General features: G+C 41.0%; 2 protein-coding genes across 2 annotated transcripts; both read left to right on the forward strand.

Annotated features, from left to right (window-relative positions):
- Positions 1 to 5,924: 5,924 nt before the first annotated feature.
- On the forward strand, positions 5,925 to 7,172 carry LOC123165101 (floral homeotic protein APETALA 1 C-like). Its single transcript, XM_044582734.1, has one exon. The coding sequence runs from the start codon at positions 5,925 to 5,927 to the stop codon at positions 7,170 to 7,172; it is 1,248 nt and encodes a 415-aa protein (XP_044438669.1).
- A 10,334-nt stretch (positions 7,173 to 17,506) lies between these two features.
- Positions 17,507 to 18,703, forward strand: LOC123165702 (MADS-box transcription factor 22-like). The gene is made up of 2 exons (XM_044583397.1): positions 17,507 to 18,205; positions 18,263 to 18,703. Exons 1-2 carry the CDS (start codon positions 17,507 to 17,509, stop codon positions 18,701 to 18,703), a joined length of 1,140 nt encoding a protein of 379 aa, XP_044439332.1.
- Positions 18,704 to 21,242: the final 2,539 nt, after the last annotated feature.

A 21,242-nucleotide genomic window follows, 5' to 3' on the forward strand; every position in this document is an offset into this window, starting at 1 on the left:
CCTTCTCGCGGAAGTACCGGTCGAAGAAGCGGATCGAGCCGAATCTGCTTGTCGCCGGTGCTGTCCTCGCCGTCGCTGTCCTATTTCTCCTTCTTCGGTGGCAGTCCAGCCATGGCACGGACCGCCCGATTCTTCTCTCGGGCGAGGGCGCGCGTGTTCCTCCGCAGCCGTTTCTTCACAATGCGGACGCAGATGGCTTCTCCTCTGCGGCCGCCCGCGCCGCCGTATCAGCCGCCTCCGCCGCCGCGATACGGGCCTCAGCGGCCCTTATCCTCTCGTTCCCACGGCAGGCCACCCATTACCGGTTGTACTCATAGTCTGCCCAACCGGTGATGGGGAAGGAGAGGTGTTTCGGCTGCCGGGACCGCGAGGATCCAGCACCAGAGGACCCGAGCGCCCGATGAGCCGACACTAAGTCATCGCGGCGAGCGGATAGATCCGTTCGCCGGCCGGGCGCTGTCCTCCCGTGAGCGGCGGAGTGCAATGCGAACTGCTTTTGCCTCCTCCAACCCACAAGGGATGACACCGTATGGAGGTTTGGGACTTCGACCAGTCCGGACTGGTCGAAGTCCGATCTGCTGCCTGCCATGGCAGAGAAGGCTGGAAACTGCCGGAGGTGAGCTCGGGCGGCGGAGGGAAGTGGAGTGAAGTGGCTAGGGTTTGCTTCGGCGAGAGGATAGGGATGAATATAAGTAGGGTCGGGTGGGCCAGCATGGGCCAGGTCCGACGTGGCGGGCGTGCCCGGGCGCGCTCGGGTGCCCCATATCCGCCCCATATTTGGCCTGGATATGGTGGGTGCCGATCAGCCTGGGCGTTTTAGGCCCGTTTGAGGCGTCCGTTCGGGTCGAAAAAATGTGACCGGTCAGCGTGTGAGGCTGGTTTGAGAGGTCGGCCACGCACGTATTGAGACGGCCCACTTTGGCTGTTTTTTGTCCAATCCAATGTGATTGTGTTGCGTTTACCGCTATGTCTAGCTCTTAGCGAGACAGTAGCTCGAGGGATCCCGTAGTGGCCCTGCCAGTAGGGAGTCTTGCTCTGTTTCGTTTGTTTGTGTTGGATTTTTTAATGTATATTTTATATTTCTAAATATTTTTGAGTATTATATTATTTATTTATTTTATTCTATTTAGTTTTAAAAAGGTTGATCAGCATTCAAAAGTCTTGATGTAATGTAAAAAGTTGTTTGCATAGTTTGTAGAAAATGTTCACAATATTCAAAAAATGATTTTCATATTTGAAAGATGTTCATGTGTTTAAAAATAAGTTCGCAGCATTTTAAAAAACAATTCATACAATGTTAAAATGTGTTTGTGTAATCTTCAGAAAATGTTTCGTACCATTCAAAAAAGGTTCATGAATTTGAAGAAAATTTCCGTAGCACTTAAAAACTGTTTGCACAACTAAAAATAATATTCATGGCATTTATCAAAAATGGTCATTGTGTGTTTAAGAAAATTTCACATTGTATTTTGAAGATGTTTAATGTACATTTGACAAATATTCAAGGTGTATTTAAAAAAGTATTCAAATTGTATTTGGAAAATGTTTAACATGTATCCAAATAGGTTCAGCATGTATATGCATTTTTCAATGTGTATTTAAATAAAGTCAACGTGTATTTGAAAAATGCAAAAAAAGAAAGGAATGAAAAACATAAAATTCAATAATGAGACTAATGAAAACCAATAGAGAAAACAAACAGGAAATAAAAATGAAGTAAACCAAGAAAACACCGAATAACGAAAAGAAAAAAACATAACTCGAAAGGTTCTAAAACAAGTTTTTTTTTTGAGAAACTGGTTCTAAAACAAGTCTGTACCAGTCAGTACTACGTTTCCAAATCCGGACCATTGGGCCCACCCACTAAGGTGGGCTCAGAGGCGAGGTCAGGATATATCTTGCTGTACAGCTAGATAGAGCCTTTTCTCAGTTGTACAGATCTATTTTTGAGCTGTTTACTAGAAAACTAATTAAAAGGCTGCCTACTGTGAAAATTTTAACAAATGCTGACAAATTTTATTCCTTTTCAACATCTTTTCAAGAATTTTAATAAATGCTTCCAAGTTTGAAAAACAATCCGTGGATTTTAAGAATGTTTGCAACTTCATAAAAATATATTCTGTAATTAATTTTTTTTAGGATGTTTAAAATTCTCATCAAATTATAAAATTCCCCAATTAAAAATAATTTCTGAAAATTTTAAAATGTTCTCAAACTAAAAAAAATCATGCTTTCTAAAAAAAATATTAGCAAATTTAAAAAACATTCATGAATTTGTGAAAAAAACACTACCTCAATGGTCCAGCATGCATGCCTCTTGCAACATTACGTTAGACCAAGATTGTCCCAAACCTCCCTTGCAACATTACATTGAAATAACACATGCTTTATATGTTCATAATAGACCGAGCACACTGTACACAAATAGTTATTCGTTACAATATTCTCGTATGCTATGTACTCCCTCCGTTCCATAATGTAGTGCCTATAGATTTTCTGAGAAGTCAAACTTTGTAAACTTTGACCACGTTTGTAGAGAAATATATTTATATCTACAATAGCAAACATATATAATGTGAAACTATATCTTATGATGAATCTATTGATATATGTTTCGCACTCTAGATGTAAATATTTTTCTTCACAAACTTGGTCAAAGTTTGTGAGGTTTGACTTTTCAAAAAATCTATAGGCACTACATTATGGAACGGAGGGAGTATGTCATTTGGAGAAGCTTAAAAACATATTATACAATGAATTAGCTCTTAGCCTAACAAGAATGTTTACATGATCTTAAATTAATGCGATGGTTAAAATTAAACTAGAAAAGATAAGAGATGACATCTAGTACATTGAATAGAATTGTCTTATCTTCTTTTCTTGAGAGACCTTCTCTTAGGTAAGAGATGGCAAGCCTTTTTTTTCCTCCATTCACTCTCGTTTAACTCATCAATGATCTTAGGTCACATTGCGAAGATAGGATCATTGTACACGACCTAAGGTAGCTAGCTCTGTACGAGTGTGTCATGTGGGAGGGCTGATGCAGGATGCACTAATGATGGCCCACATGACTCGAAACGACAACAGATATATCATTGGCGGTGCCAACGATACCTGTCATTGTTGGCACCAACATGTCGGAGTACTACCGGTGAAATATTATATTTAAGGGTTATATTTTCGAAATTTATGTCATAAAAATTAATATTTAAAATATTCCCCCAAATGACAGGGAGTACCTTGCTTGTGTCCATCTAGTGGCCCCACAACCACTCGAAGTCAGAAGGGAGTACCTCGCTTTTGTACACCCCAAAGAGTGCCACCAAAGTATTAATGAGCCATAGAGAAATACATTCATTTATTCGTGTTAGATGAGCCCGGATTATTGTGTAACTGGCCGGTGCCTGGAGCCATCCACCCTATATGGATAGGAAATCATGGAATACTTTGCTTTCCGTCCGGCTGTCCAACCAAATGATACCATAATGTGTTAATGAGCCCTAGAGAAAGACATCGATATATTTGTGCAAGTCACCATTTTAGCATGGATTAATGTGCATGTGGCTCCGTGTCAGAAGATGCCCACCTCACGCTTTCGAACAACCTAGTCGAAATGTGGAAGTATTAAAGAGCCAAAAAGGAAGACATGGATTTATTCATGCTAGTCGCCGTTTCTGTTTGGATTAATGCACATATTACCGGGAGCCATCCGCCTTAAATTGGCAGGAACCAGGGAGTACCTTGCTTCGGTCTAGTTGTCTAGCCGAATAGTACCATCAATCATTTGTTGTAGAGAAAGACATCAATTTATTCGTGCTAGTCACTAAATAGATGGCTAGATGCCAAGAGTCGTCCCCTCAAATTGGCAAGGAGTACATTACTTCTGTCTGGCTATCTAACCGAATAGTACCATGAATTATTACTGAGCCTTAGAGAAAGATAACGATTTATTCATGCTTGTCACCATTTTAGCTTGGATTAACGAGCTGATGGCTACATAGTGGGAGTCGCCCATTTCTAATTGGTAGGAAGAACCTCACTTCTGTCCAGCTACCCAGCAGAAGAGTGTCATCAAGTAATACTGAGCGATAGAGAAAGTCATCAATTTATTCGTGCTAGTGACAATTTTAGCCTGGGCATCAAACCAGTAGGAACCAAGGAGTACCTTGTGTCTATCTGGTTATCTTGGGGAAAAATATTGTCGAGTATTAACGAAACCTAGAAAACATCAATTTATTCATGCCAGTTGATATGTCCTATATGTATCTATAATTTTTTATTGTTTCATGCTATAATTATATCATGATGGCATAGTATTGGCATCAAATTTTAATTTCTTTTCTTGATTAACCTATTAATTCAGTGCAAAGTGCCAGTTGTTGTTTTTTTTGGATTTTCAAAAAATCAACTTTTTAGGGACCAAAAAACCAGGAAAATTACTAAGTTTCATGCAGAAATGAAACTGGAGGGACCGGGACCCACCTGGACCCCATAGGCGACATGCCACTGGTCGGCACTAGCATCCAAGGGGGAGCATGGCCACCATAGAGGTTGCCTCCATCGCCTCTTTCTTCCGCTGCCTTTATATAGTCTCGGAAACCTCACAAATATGAACAGGGGATTTTTGCGCCGCCCACCTCTCTGCTCCGTGAGATCCAATCAGGTACTCTGCCAAGGAGGAATTCATCACACAAATCATTTACATGAACATTGCTGCCACTGTGTTCATGAGTGAGTACTCCTTTTTGTACTATGGGAAAATCACTATTTTTTCCATTATAATATGGCATCAGCCCACATCCTAATAAGATGGCATCAGCCCACGTCCTAATAAGTTGTATGAACCATTTTTTTTCTTATAATGGCAATGGTGGGTAATTATTTCACTTAAAACTAGTCTAATGGTTATAAAATTCCAGCCTATTAAATAGACAGTCGGATGTTTTTTGTTTTTTGAGGGGTTTTCTAGCATTTTTTTAATCTTTTTTCTGGGGAGCCCGTCGATTACTTTTAACATATAATAGATTGACAGTCGGATGTCTTTTAGTTTTGAGGGATTTTCTTGCATTTTTATCCTTTTCTGGTGAGCCCATCAATTAATTTTAATATATAATATATTAGGTTGTGTTGGCGCCTTCCAAAAAAAGCCTTGTACATATTATTTTATGGGCCATAAAAAATTAGGGCCCAAGATATACAAGTGTAACCAATAAAAACACATCTTCCGTGGGAACTGGGCTTACCAAGGAGGCAGGTCGATGCTCAGAGTAACATATGTGTTATACCATGACTTACCAAATGTCTCAATATTTTCTAGTTTCTCTTAGTGTATCATTCCTAGTTGCTATCTCAGTTTCTAAGATAAGGCCCAAAGCAAGGTCCATGTTATACTGGCATATTATGGATTAAAGGACGACCACTTCTAGATTAGATAGTTCATAGATAGTACAGGATATGGATGTAATAAATGTGATAACTAGTATATTAGGATGTAATCAATGTGATCAACAAAGGATTTGGACGCAATTAACAACCAAATAAATTTGACCACAATTATTTTGTATATTAGAGTAAAACTTAGTTGGGTTTAACTCCCATTAATACTTCTAGATAAGGATATGGATGTAGTCAAATGGCAATCATTTAATATTTCTATTTTTAGAAGTGTTAATAGTTCTATATATGGATGTGAATACTTACATCATAAGAAAGACATGTCAATGGTTGCAAAGAAGGATGTCAATGCATTCACATATGTATATTTGGACGATAGTTAATAGTATCCATAAACAAGCACCTTTTCTGAGTTATGTATGTTAATTCTTACTAAAGATTTACATAGCCTTAGCATAGTCAAATAGCACTCCCATACAACCCTTTTATTCTATATAAGGGGAGTACATCTTCTCATATCCTACACCAATATGCTGTTAGCCAACAGTACCTGTAAATCTCTAGTTTTCTGTAGATACTTGTGCTTCCTATTTGTAGTAGTAAGTTTCTTCCTCTTTGTCCACATTAGTATGCCGAGGAAAGAGCGGCGGTCAGGTGTGGCATACATCCATAATGACAAAGACCGTGATCTCACCTTCTACAAGCGACGTTCCGGTTTGTTCAAGAGGGTGACTGACATCTCTGCCCTCGCTAGGGCTAGGGTTGCGGTCGTCCTAGAAACAAACAATGGAAAGATGCACTCATTTGGGACGCCATTGGCCGATCCCATTGTTGATGCTTTCCTATTTGGAGCTCCACCAGCAGTTCCCTCCGCTGACGAGGCAACCACTGCTAGGATTGGAAGCCTACAAAACGAGGTGGCTCAGTTGGACATGGAGAACATGACCGAGGAAGACAAAACCCAACTTTCCATCCTTCGTATGAAAAATATACAAGAAGAGAACCCAGGTATGGTGGCAAATCTTATCTTCACGAAGGAAAAAGATCTCGGTCTTGAAGATCTGAACAAGCTCTTCAGTGAGCTCTCTCGGGTCCAAAAAGACATTAGATGCCAGCTACCTCCATTGCATGGTCGTGAAGCCAAGACCAGTGGCACATGTGTGGCACAAGATCTGCAACTACCAATTGTTCCGCCGACGGATCATTTGGGTACTACTCATTCACTAATGCAGTCATCGTGGCCTCACAATCTCTCACAACTCCAGCCACCTACAGATCCACTACCAGCACAACCAGAACAAACTTCGGCACCACTTTTTCCTATGCAGGTACCACAAATGTTTGATTTTGCACCACCATCTTTAGCTCCACACTTGGCTTCCCATGTCCAACCCATACCAAATCAGGTACATGAGCAAACTCAACTAGAGGAGTTGCATGTTCAGAACTATGAAAGTCCTTGCAACATAGTGCAAACACAACAAAGTGATGCAAACCATGACTCAACATCGGGGCAGAATTTGGAGGCCTCTCCACTATTGGGGTACTCGAGTGGCAATGCTTTTTCTATTGATGACCCATTTAACAGTGAACAATGGGATTATTCTCTATCAGACCAGTCGTTCTACAATAGTTTCCTAGGGATTGATGATTACTTAGGCTCTAGCGGTACCGATCTAGGACAGTCTGCCATGGTAAATGGTGGATGGTTTGATGTGCCGCCCTCTTCCACTGGGCAAGATATTGATGGTCTTATAGACTATGGAGAGCTTTTGTAGATGCTATTTAGTGCTTACATTTAAGAGCTATATTGAAATAAAATATATTTGTTTCCAAATTCATTACCCTTTGGACTGTTTTCTTAATTAGGATCTTTGGGAAACATATGCATGCTAAGTGTTCAAGGTCTTGGTCCATGGTGTGTTTTCACCAATACCTACAGTTTTGTTGTTGTTGTTTAGATCATTGTCATCTTACGAATGAAGGAAGTGGAACATGTATTTACAACAATGCACCTCTTAGAATATTGTGAGGCAAACATTAGCGTGTCAACTAAAATAGAAGCATGCTCATTAAATAATTAAATTAAAAGATAGCACAAGTCCAAACTTCAACTCAAGAGACTAGAATCCATTACTTTTTCTGGTTGCATAACACTACCAAGAACAACAACTTCATCTCATATATGAATTAATGAATATGAGAAATCAAGGTTTTCTTAATAGAGGTGAATATGCCTTATCAAGAAATTAGAACCATAGTAGACATGTGAAGAGATGGTGGCCACCTGTGATCCATTGTTACCACATATGCACCATTAACAACATTGAAAAGTACCGTGGATCTAGAGCTCTCCATGAATATATTCTAAATTGTCTTAATTTTAAAGTATGTCATTAATCATTGCAATTACTACAAACTTACAAGGACATAACGACCATCTCATAGAAGACATCAGTTAATCAACACATGTAGCCACTTTTATAGAAGAACAACCTAAATCTAGAACTCACATATAACTTACTATAAACACAATTCTTTTTGGTTGATGGCATGCATGAGCTTTGGTAAATAACTAATCTAAGAATAGTCATGGTGACAAGATATATTGTCATTAGTTAAAACAACATGTATATGGCTAAGAACATAAAAAAGAAACACCTAATCTCATACTTTCGCATGTCATAATTTCAATGATCAAGTTTATGATGCAACATGACCTTCATATTTAAAATAACACCAAGCTTGGAGAGATAATTTTTAGACTAGATGGACATCGTACTTAAGAAGACATACACTGATGGTGCCAACATATAAAAGCACTTCAAATATTACAATCACATCACACTTATTATAAACCTGGCTTAGACTGGATGGCGTAATATCATGTACTACTAGAGAGTGGCCTGTAACCGACACTCCATCCATGACGGACTGGTAGGTAACACATCATCAAACCGTCTTAATACTCATCAAATGCAGGTTTCCTATCACTAACGGGTGATTTTGCGGCGCTGAATGACTCGTAGAAATCACTAATTGTTTTGCGGTTGTCACTTTGAAAATACAAAGAATCCACCAGAACTAGATATTCATTATTACAAAAAGAGAGAGAGAGAGAGAGAGGAAATTATAATTATATAAAGAGAGGGCAAATCTTAGTGGTACTTAGTGTGGTTGAATATCAAAGGGAAGTTTTCTACGAGCGACAATAGTCTTGTCCTACATATGTTTATTTATTTTTATTTTCTTTGTGATACGTATGTACAAGGAGGGAATAGAAAAAAGGAAACACTAGCTAGCTAGTGTAATTATACAAATCTTTCCAATTAAGCCTCAAAATGTAGATAACTCTTACGTTGAGTTCTATGGAGCACAAGCTAGATCTCTGATTTGAATTCCTAGAGGCATCTATATAGATATGGTTGTTGGTACTACTTGTATTTATGTCAGCATGCGACTATGCCACCTCATCATACAATCATACATGGGTAAAGGACCGCCTCAACATGAGAACATGCACGGGAAAAGATCCACTACAACATGCAACCATCGATGTGAAAACTATTATCCTACTTATGTTCAAAAAATATCCTACATCTATACAATAATCAGATATTCATGTAGTACTTCATCAAATATATAACAAACAATCCCCGCAACAATGTGCGGGGTATCGTCTAGTTATAGAAATGTTGAGCTCCTACATGGCATTATACACTAAAGTTGCTGATGTGGCAGGGCTGCTAAGGTGGATAGGCTGCATGTTTAGATATATAGATAGTGGGGATGGATCTCTTAGGTATATGTGATTTGGTAATTGAAATAATATCACAGCTAGTAATTGCTGACAAAAAAAAATGTCATTTAGAATGCACTTGATGTCATAAAATTAAGAGGTTGAACGACAGCAACGGAACCTCGCGGAGAAACCTGAGCACCTAGAGGAAATTGCAACCAAGTGTTTCTAGCTACCTTGAGATGTTTCCTTTGGAAGTGACTGATCTGTTGAATGAAGGTTTGATCCAGAATTTCACCGAGAAGGAGGTTAGTGACACACTTTTTAAACTTGGCTTGTTGAAGGCACAGAGGCGTGATGGCTTCCAGGCACGATTTCAATGGAACTGGGAAACGATCAAGGGGGAATCAATTACAAAATGATAGTTCTTATCTAGAAGGCAAATACATATGAGTCTTTGAAGGTTTCACTACTGGAATCAGCTAATTTTCCATCTGCCAGCTCTTTGCCGTCTGCTAGCGGATGGCAAAGAAGGTCTTTGCCATCAGCTACCCAAAAGCAGACGGCAAAGAAAATGGCAGACAGCAAAACAGGCCTTTGCCATCAGTCAGTTCTTTGCCGTCAGCGGGCGGACGGCAAAGAATCTTTGCCGTCAGCTGGCGGACGGTAAAGAGAGAGGTGGCCCCCCACTAACGAGCCGTTTACGAAAAAAAAACACCCCCACTTTGCCGTCTGCTAGCAGACGGCAAAGAGATAAAACAGCGGACGGCAAACCAGATCCACACCCACCGCACGTTATCTCTTCTCTCCCTCTCTCCCCCCCGCCGTTATCTCTTCTCTCCCTCTCTCCCCTCCCCGAGGCCCTCCAGATCCGCACCCACCGCCGCCCCCGCCGCTCCTCGCTCCGCCGCCTCCTATCCTCGCCGGCCGTCTCCGCGGCCTGCCTCCTCTTCGGCCTCGCCGGGTTCCTCGCCGCCGCGGTCTCCCTCTCCCGGGCGCCCGCCGAGGCCCCGCGGGGCTGCTGCCCGGACTTCTCGCACCTGCTCTCCGTCTCCGTCGCCTGGGACCGGCGCCCCGGGGATGCCGCGGGCGGCGCCACCGACCTCCCGGCGGGCCTCGCCACCGGATCGCGCGGCAGGCACAAGGTGGGGGAGCCGCGACCTCGAATAGGAGGCCGCCGCCTGGGGCGCATTGATTCGAGCTAGGGTTTCAGTCAATCGGTCGGGACCATGGAGTTGCCGCCGCCCAAGCGCAACGCCGGCCACGTCGGCGAGGACGGAATCAGCGCCCTCCCCGACCACCTCCTCCTCGACATCCTCGAGCGCCTCCACCTGCGCGAGGTGGTCCGCGCCGGCGCGCTCTCCACGCGGTGGCGGCACCTCCCCAGCCACCTCTCGCTCGTGCACCTCGACGCCGGTCACTTCCGCGGCGCCACATCGCTCCAGGTCATGGACGCGTTCACGGGCGCGGCGCGGGCCTTGCTCACTCGGGTGCCTCCCGCCGAGGGAGTGTGCGAGAGTGGTGCCCTCAAGGTGCTCGTCCTCAGCTTCTACACGTCTTCCCCTCACCTGACCTCATTAGCACTTGCAGTAGGCTCAGGCACCTCAGCTTGAGATTCTGCAGACTGCTTGATCTGCACTCCACGCTCAAGATCGATGTGCCGTGCTTTGAGCTCCAGGAGCTTGAGTTCATCGGCCTTTTGTGCACACGGATCGAGCTCGTCTCTGTCCCCAAGCTTAGACAAGTGGAGTGCAAATGTTGGCTCTTCAATAACCCTCCAGTGCGCTTTGGCTACGTTCCTGAGCTTCGCGGTTTAGTACTCGCTTCTAAAGCCAAGGCATGGCAAGAGCCATTCGCGCTCAGCGAATGCCTGTCAACGAGTGTTGGTGCCAGGAACCTGTCAACACTGACTCTGTGTTTTGGGTACCAAATGGTATACTTAATTTCTGCGCACCACTTAAATATAAATCTTCTGCATCGTCATACCATGTCTTCTCTACCAGTTTCAGTTGTGCATGTATGTTCTTGCTGCAGATTTGGATTCAGCCAGAACCTCCGAAGCAGCTCATTGCTATATTCAGAAACCTGACCTCTGTGCGTCTGGGGCCAACTAGTACCAAGATTTTTTTTAACTTGGTACCACAGAAAGATGTATACCTAAAAAGTGCCCTGGGGCCACATGAATGTGCCGTGGTTGTGGTTGTGGGATGTGCCGTGGCGCGGTGGTGCTGGATGTGCCCACGTCGCCGGCGGTGCTGGATGTGCCGTGGCGCGGTGGTGCTGGCTGTGCCCACGTCGCCGGCGGCGCTGGATGTGCCGTGGCGCGGTGGTGCCCCTGGGTGGCGCCTCCGTGCTGCGGTGCCCCTGGTTGGCGCCTTCGTGCCCGTGCTCTCACTGGTGCCGCCGTTGTGGTGCTCTCTGGCAAGCTCTGGCTTGTTGTGGTGGTGTTGGTTGTGATGCTGGTCACACCATAGTGATGGTGTGGCTGCATCCTACTTCGGCTACAACTCCTTTTGGTGAGCTTCTCCTTGCTCCCCTCCTGATCTCTCTAATGCATAGCTCTAGATCTTGATCTTGTGGGATGTGAGGCTCTATTAGCTGTGGTTAGCTGCTGTAGATGAGCATCAACTTGTATTGGAGCTCTCTGTGATGGATTCTTGCTGTGTCAGGGTTTTGGTCAGTGACCATCTATGTGTATTTGTGAAGTATATATACTCTTGTACTGCTCTGTTCTGTTTAGTTGATCCTGGAGTTGTTACTTTGGTCAGTTACTTCACTCATGAACAGATACTCACTTGTTCTTAGTTATTTTACTTCTAATACTGATATGAACAGATACCACTTGGTTTGGCTATTCCAATTTGTCTCTTTCTAATAGCCTATGAACAGATGCTATACTTGGTTTTGGCTGTTACTTTCCTAGTTTTCTACTGATAAGACAGATACTACATCTGATTTGGGCAGTGATGCTGGTCTGAGCCCCCCTCTCTTAGGCTTAATTTACATGTGACTATCCCTGTGCTGTGATGAACTAGCCCTGGCACTTCCAGGCTGTCTGAGCACATAATCCCTCAAGTATACCTTGAGGTCTTCTATAGCTCTCCTTAATAGTTATCTCTTCTAAGCTGGTGGTGGTTGGATGTGTTGGGACTTGGTCTGGTTGGCTGATTATCTTGATCTCAAGTACTGGCTCCTAGGGCATTGCATTTCACCAAGTGAAATGCTACATTTCTACTCCTAACCCATTCTCTCTTTCTTAGTGTTTTTGTTATGCAGGTTGGAAGAAAAGAAGAAGATCCGGAGAAGATCTTAGTAATAAGATAGTATTTTAGGAAAATAGATATTTAGTTTTAGATCATTCCTTGTAATATTTGTTGGATATGTGTTCATGGATATGTGTTGGATATATATGTGTTCATGACTATATATTGGTAACATGTGTTGGATATATATGTGTTCATGAGTATTGGTAATATGTGTTGGATATGCTATATTGGTCATATATATATATATATATATATATATATATATATATATATATATATATATATATATATATATATATATGTGTGTGTGTGTGTGTGTGTGTGTGTTTGATTTTCTGTGTAAATGAATTGATATAAGAAGAAACAGAATTAATGCCTATTTGGTCTCTTTGCCATCTGCCAACAGATGGCAAAGAGCCTGCAGCCTTTGCCGTCAGCTGGCGGACGACAAAGGCTGCCGTTAGCCACCTAACGGACACTAACACTACTCATTTTGCCGTCCGCTTCTTTGCCGTCCGCGGCAGACGGCAAAGGCGCCTTTGCCGTCAGCCGCCGAAAGCAGACGGCAAAGTAGGTCTTTACCGTAGCCTACTTTGCCGGAGCCTTTTGCCGTCCGCGGCTGACGGCAAAGGCCTTTGCCGTCCGCCGTTCATGCCTTTGCCGTCCGCCGCGGCAGACGGCAAAGTAGCTGATTCCTGTAGTGTTTACCGACCAGTCTAGAACATCTCATACAAAGTCGTATCGATGTGTTTGGTCAATCATCTCTCCCCCTCCCCTAATAGACAATCTCATATCCTAAGGAGAAGGTGTTTTTATTCACAATCGAATGATTACAAATAACATCATGGTAGCCTTTGAATGCTTCCACAAAATCTAACAGTATAACAACCTGAATGGTACCCATTCGGCCAATAAGCTTGATCTAGTGAAAACATACATCAGCTTCGATTGAATTCTCGAGGGTTCTCTCCAAAGTTTTATTTCAACGCAAGACAGACATATGGGATCTTTTGTTATGTAAAATTAACGAGGTATGGTTCTAAAATGAATTAGGACTCATCAAAGACTTAGAAGATATGATGTTAGAATGAATGAATTGTTCATCTAGAGAATCAAGAACTGGACTGGTGGTGCTACTCTCCATGACTTGATGGTGGCGATCCAGATTTGATTGGCTGAATGGTTGTAACATAAATAATTCTGCAACAACTTTTCTCGGTTGTACTGATCTATTTTTGAGTTGTTTACTTCTCCCTCCGTCCCATAGCATAGGACGTTTTTTGACTCTAGTGTTGTGTCAAAAAACGTCTTACATTATGGGACAGAGGGAGTAGAAAACTAACTAAAAGTTCGCCTACAAATGCTGACAAATTTTTCTCATTTTCACCATATTTTCAAGAATTTTAATAAATGCTTCCAAGTTTGAAAATGAATTCATGGATTTGAAGTATGTTTGCAACTTTATCAAAATTATTTTGTATTTAAAATAAATGTTTAGGATATTTAAAAATGCTCAGCATGTTATAAATTCCCCTATTAAAAATAATACATGAAAATTTAAAATTTCTCAAACTAAAAAAAGCATGCTTTCAAAAATAAATATTAGCAAATTAAAAAACGTTGGTGAATTTGTGAAATAAATACTACCTGAATGGTCCAGCATGCATGCCTCTTCGGTGAGTTCTAGTAGACCAAGATTGTTCCAAACCTCCCTTGCAACATTACATTCAAATAGCACATGCTTTATATCTTCATAATACCCCGAGCACATTGTACACAAATAATTATCCGTTATAATATTCTCGTATGCTATGTATGTCATTTGGAGAAGCTTAAAATCATATTATACAATGGATTAGCTCTTAGCCTAACAAGCAACGTTTACATGCTCTTAAATTAATGCGATGGTTAAAATTAAACTAGAAAATATGTAGCTAAGAGATGACATCTAGTACAATGGATGGAATTGTCTTATCTTCTTTACTCAGAGACCATCTCGTAGGTAAGAGATGGCAAGCCGTTTTTCCCTCCATTCGCCCTTTTCTAACTCAGGAGTGATCTTACGTGACATTGCAAAGATAGCACCATTGTACACGCTCTAACGTAGCTAGCTCTGTAAGAGTGTGTCATGCGGGAGGGCTGATGCAAGATGCACTGATGATGGCCCATGTGACTCAAAACTACAACAGATGTATCATTGGTAGTGCCAACGATACCTATCATTGTTGGCACCGACAGGTCGGAGTACTACTGGTGAAATATTATATTTTAGGGTTATATTTTTGAAATTTATGAAATAAAAAATATTTAAAATATCCTTCCAAATAAAAGGGAGCATCTTGCTTGTGTCCGTCTAGTGGCCCCACAACCACCCGAAATCAGAACGGAGTACCTCGCTTTTGTACACCTCCTTACCAAAGAGCGCCATCAAGTATTAGTGAAACATAGAGAAAGACATCCATTTATTCGTGTTAGACGAGCCCGGATTAATGTGTAACTGGCCGTGCCTGGAGCCTTCCACCCTATATGGACAAGAAATCAAGGTATACCTTGCTTTCTGTCCAGTTGTCCAACCAAACGATACCATCAAGTGTTAATGAGCCCTAGTGAAAGACATCGATATATTTGTGCAAGTCACCCTTTTAGCATGGATTAATGTGCATGCGGCTCCGTATCAGGAGCTGCCCACCTCATGTTTTTAGACAACCTAGTCGAAAAGTGGAAGTATTAAAGAGCCAAAAAGAAACGCATCGATTTATTCGTGCTAGTTACCGTTTTAGTTTGGATTAATGCACATATTACCAGCAGCCATCCGCCTTGAATCGGCAGGGAACCAGGGAGTACCTTGCTTCTGTCTGGCCGAATAGTACCATCAATCATTTGTTGTATAGAAAGACACCAATTTATTTGTACTAGTCACCAGACAGATGGATGCAGGCCAAGAGTCGTCCCCTCAAATTGAAAAGGAGTACCTATGTGGCTATCCAACCGAATAGTACCATGCATTATTAATGAGCCTTGGAGAAATATAACGATTTATTCGTGCTTGTCACCATTTTAGCTTGTAGTAACGTGCAGATGGCTACATAATGGGAGCCACCCATTTCTAATTGGTTGGAAGAACCTCGCTTCTGTCCAGCTACCCAGCAGAAAAGTGTCATCAAGTAATAGTGAGCGATACAGAAAGCCATCAATTTATTCATGCTAGTCACAATTTTAGTGTGGACATCGGACCAGTAGGAACCAAGGAGTACCTTGTGTCTGTTTATCTAGGAGAACAATATTCTTGAGTATTAACAAGCCCTAGAAAAACATCAATTTATTCATGCTAGTTGATATGTCCTATACGTATCAAGAAAATTTTATTGTTTCATGCTATACTTATATCGTAATGGCATAGTATTGGCATCAACTATTATAGTTTTTTCTTGATTAACCTATTAATATTGCAAAGTGCCAGTTGTTTTTTTGGATTTTTAAAAACAAATCAACTTTTTAGGGACCAAAAAACTAGAAAAAATACTAAGTTTCATGAAGAAATGAAGCCGGAGGGACCTAGACCCACATGGCCCCCCCTAGGCCACATGCCACAGGTCAGCACGAGCATCCAAGGGGGAGCATGGTCGCCACAGAGGTTGCCTCCATCGCATATTTCTTCCGTTGCGTTTATATACTCCCAAAAACCTCGGAAATATTAACAGAGGATTTTTGCGCCGCCCACCTCTCTGCTCCGGGGAGATCCAATTTGGATGCTTTTTTAGGTACTCTACCAAGGGGGAATTAATCACAAAGATCATTTACATCAACATTGCTGCCACTGTGTTCATGTGTGGGCAGCCCTTTTTATACTATGGGAACATAACGTTTTTCCCATTATAATATGGCATCAGCCCACATCCTAATAAGATGGCATCAGCCCACGTCCTAATAAGTTCGATGATTTTTTTCTTATAATGGCAATGGTGGGTAATTATTTGCTTAACACTAATCTAATGGTTATATGATATTTTCCTATTAAATAGACAGTCGGATGTTTTTTGATTTTTGAGAGATCTTCTAGCATTTTTTTATCTCTTTTTGGTGAGCCCGTCAATTGCTTTTAATATATAATAGATAGATAGTGAGTTGTTTTTATTTTTGAGTTATTTTCTATCATTTTTTTCTTTTTCTGGTGAGCCCGTCAATTACTTTTAATACATAACAGATTAGGTTGTGTTGGATCCTTCAAGGAAAAGCCTTACACATATTATTTTATGGGCCATAAAAAACTAGGACCCAAGATATACATGTGTAACCGATAAAACACATCTTTCATGGGAACTGGGCTTACCAAGGAGGCAGGTTGATGCTCCGAGTAACATATGTGTTATACCATGACTTACCAAATGTCCTAGTATTTTCTAGTTGCTCTTAGTGTATCTTTCCTAGTTGGTATCTCAATTTCTAAGTTAAGCCCCAAAGAAAGGTCCATGTTATACTTGGATATTATGGATTAAAGGACGACCACTTCTAGATTAGGTAGTTCCTAGTACAGGATATGGATGTAATCAATATGATCACTGATACATTAGGATGTAATCAATGTGATCAACAAAGGATTTGGACGCAATTAACAACAGGATAAATTCGACCACAATTATTTTGTATATTAGAGTAAAACTTAGTTGGGTTTTACTCCCATTAATACTTCTAGATAAGGATAAGGATGTGGTCAAGTGGCAATCATTTAATATTTCTATTTTTAGAAGTGTTAATAGTTCTATATATGGATGTGAATACTTACATAAGAAGAAATACATATCAGTGGTTGCAAAGAAGGATGTGGATGCACTCACATATGTATATTTCGACGATAGTTAATAGTATCCATAAAATAGCACTTTTTATGAGTTATGTATGTTAATTTTTACTAAAGATTTACATGGTATTTGTATAGTCAAATAGCATTGCCATACAACCCTTTTAATTCTATATAAGGGGAGTACATCTTCTCATATCCTACACCAATATGTGGTTAGCCAACAGTACCCCTAAATCTCTAGTTTTCTGTAGATCCTTGTGCTTCCTATTTTTAGTAGTTAGTTTATTCCTCTTTGTCCACATTAGTATGCCGAGGAAAGAGCGACGGTCAGGTGTGGCATACATCCACAATGATAAAGAACGTGATCTCACCTTCTACAAGCGACGTTCCGGTTTGTTCAAGAGGGCGACTGACATCTCTGCCCTCACTAGGGCTAGGGTTGCGGTCGTCCTAGAAACAAACAATGGAAAGATGCACTCATTTGGGACACCATTGGCCGATCCCATTGTTGATGCTTTCCTATTTGGAGCTCCACTAGCAGTTCCCTCCGCCGATGAGGCAACCACTGCTAAGATTAGAAGCCTACAAAATGAGGTGGCTCAGTTGGACCTGGAGAACATGACCGAGGAAGACAAAAACCAACTTTCCATCCTTCGTATGAAAAATATACAAGAAGAGAACCCAGGTATGGTGGCAAATCTTATCTTCACGAAGGAAAAAGATCTCAATCTTGAAGATCTGAACAAGCTCTTCAGTGAGCTCTCTCGAGTCCAAAAAGACATTAGATTCCAGCTACCTCCGTTGCCTGGTCGTGAAGACAAGACCTATGGCACATCTCTGGCACAAGATCTGCTACTACCAAGTGTTCTACCGGCGGATCATTTGGGTACTACTCATTCACTTTTGCAGTCATCGTGGCCTCACAATCTCTCACAACTCCAGCTACCTTCAGAACCACTACCATCACAACCAGAACAAACTTCGGCACCACTTTTTCCTATGCAGGCACCACAAATGTTACATTCTGCACCACCATCTTTAGCTCCACTTTTTCCTATGCAGGCACCACAAATGTTACATTCTGCACCACCATCTTTAGCTCCACATTTGGCTTCCCATGTCCAAGACCTGGTACATGAGCAAACTCCACCAGAGGAGTTGCATGTTCAGAACTATGAAAGTCCTTGCAACATAGTGCAACCACAAAAAAATGATGCAAACCATGACACAACATCTGGGCAGAATTTGGAGGCCTCTCCACTATTGGGGTACTCGAGTGGCAATGCTTTTTCCATTGATGACCCATTTAACACTGAACAATGGGGTTATGCTCTATCAGATCATTCGAATTACAATAGTTTCCTAGGGATGGATGCTTACTTAGGCTCTAGCGGTACGGATCTAGGACAGTCTTCCATGGTAAATGGTGGATGGGTTGATGTGCCGCCCTCTTCCACTGGAGAAGATATTGATATTATTACACACTATGGAGAGCTATTGTAGATGCTAGTTAGCGCTTCCATGTAAGAGCTATATTGAAATAAAATATATTTATTTCCAAATTCATTATCCTTTGCACTACTATCTTAATTAGGATGTTTGGGAAAAATATGCATGCTCAGTGTTCCAGGTCTTGGTCCATGATGTTTTTTCATCAGTACCTACAATTTTGTTGTTGTTGTTTAGATCATTGTCATCTTACGAATGAAGGAAGTGGAACATGTATTTACAACAATGCACCTCTTAGAATATTGTGAGGCAAACATTAGCGTGTCAACTAAAATAGAAGCCATGCTCATTAAATAGTTAAATTAAAAGATAGCACAAGTCCAAACTTCATCTCAAGAGACTAGAATCCATTACTTTTTTTGTTTGCATAACACTACCAAGAACAACAACTTCATCTCATATATGAATTAATGAATATGAGAAATCAAGGTTTTCTTAATAGAGGTGAATATGCCTTATCAAGAAATTAGAACCATAGTATACATGTGAAGAGATGGTGGCCACCTATGATCCATTGTTACCACATATGCACCATTAACAACATTGAAAAGTACCGTGGATCTAGAGATCTCCATGAATATATTCTAAATTGTCTTAATTTTTAAGTATGTCATTAAGCAATGCAATTACTACAAACTTACAAGGACATAACGACCATCTCATAGAAGACATCAGTTAATCAACACATGTGGCCACTTTTATAGAAGAACAACCTAAATCTAGAACTCACATATAACTTACTATAAACACAATTCTTTTTGGTGGATGGCATGCATGAGCTTTGGTAAATAACTAATCTAAGAATAGTCATGGTGACAAGATATATTGTCATTAGTTAAAACAACATGTATATGGCTAAGAACATAAAAAAGAAACACCTAATCTCATACTTTCGCATGTCATAATTTCAATGATCAAGTTTATGATGCAACATGACCTTCATATTTAACATAACACCAAGCTTGGAGAGATAATTTTTAGACTAGATGCACATCGTACTTAAGAAGACATACACTGATGGTGCCAACATATAAAAGCACTTCAAATATTACAATCACATCACACTTATTATAAACCTGGCTTAGACTGGATGGCGTAATATCATGTACTACTAGAGAGTGGCCTGTAACCGACACTCCATCCATGACGGACTGGTAGGTAACACATCATCAAACCGTCTTAATACTCATCAAATGCAGGTTTCCTATCACTAACGGGTGATTTTGCGGCGCTGAATGACTCGTAGAAATCACTAATTGTTTTGCGGTTGTCACTTTGAAAATACAAAGAATCCACCAGAACTAGATATTCATTATTACAAAAAGAGAGAGAGAGAGAGAGAGGAAATTATAATTATATAAAGAGAGGGCAAATCTTAGTGGTACTTAGTGTGGTTGAATATCAAAGGGAAGTTTTCTACGAGCGACAATAGTCTTGTCCTACATATGTTTATTTATTTTTATTTTCTTTGTGATACGTATGTACAAGGAGGGAATAGAAAAAAGGAAACACTAGCTAGCTAGTGTAATTATACAAATCTTTCCAATTAAGCCTCAAAATGTAGATAACTCTTACGTTGAGTTCTATGGAGCACAAGCTAGATCTCTGATTTGAATTCCTAGAGGCATCTATATAGATATGGTTGTTGGTACTACTTGTATTTATGTCAGCATGCGACTATGCCACCTCATCATACAATCATAAATGGGTAAAGGACCGCCTCAACATGAGCACATGCACGGGAAAAGATCCACTACAACATGCAACCATCGATGTGAAAACTATTATCCTACTTATGTTCAAAAAATATCCTACATCTATACAATAATCAGATATTCATGTAGTACTTCATCAAATATATAACAAACAATCCCCACAACAATGTGCGGGGTATCGTCTAGTTATAGAAATGTTGAGCTCCTACATAGTATTATACACTAAAGTTGCTGATGTGGCAGGGCTGCTAAGGTGGATAGGCTGCATGTTTAGATATATAGATAGTGGGGATGGATCTCTTAGGTATATGTGATTTGGTAATTGAAATAATATCACAGCTAGTAATTGCTGACAAAAGATTGTCATTTAGAATGCACTTGATGTCATAAAATTAAGAGGTTGAACGACAGCAACAGAACTTGGCGGAGAAACCTGAGCACCTAGTGGAAATTGCAACCAAGTGTTTCTAGCTACCATACATGGCTGGCACGGAGGTCACCCCATTTGCGATCCTTGAGATGTTTCCTTTGGAAGTGACTGATCTATTGAATGAAGGTTTGATCCAGAATTTCACGGAGAAGGAGGTTGGTGAAACACTTTTTAAAATTGGCTTGTTGAAGGCATAGAGGCGTGATGGCTTCCAGGCACGATTTCAACGGAACTGGGAAACGATCAAGGGGGAATCAATTATAGAATGATAGTTCTTATCCTGAAGGCAAATACATATGAGTCTTTGAAGGTTTATCGACCAGTCTACAACATCTCATACAAAGTCGTATCGATGTGTTTGGTCAATCATCTCTCCCTGTCCCCTAAT

The sequence above is a fragment of the Triticum aestivum genome, chromosome 7D, assembly GCF_018294505.1.
Source record: "Triticum aestivum cultivar Chinese Spring chromosome 7D, IWGSC CS RefSeq v2.1, whole genome shotgun sequence".
Taxonomy (NCBI): Eukaryota; Viridiplantae; Streptophyta; class Magnoliopsida; order Poales; family Poaceae; genus Triticum; species Triticum aestivum.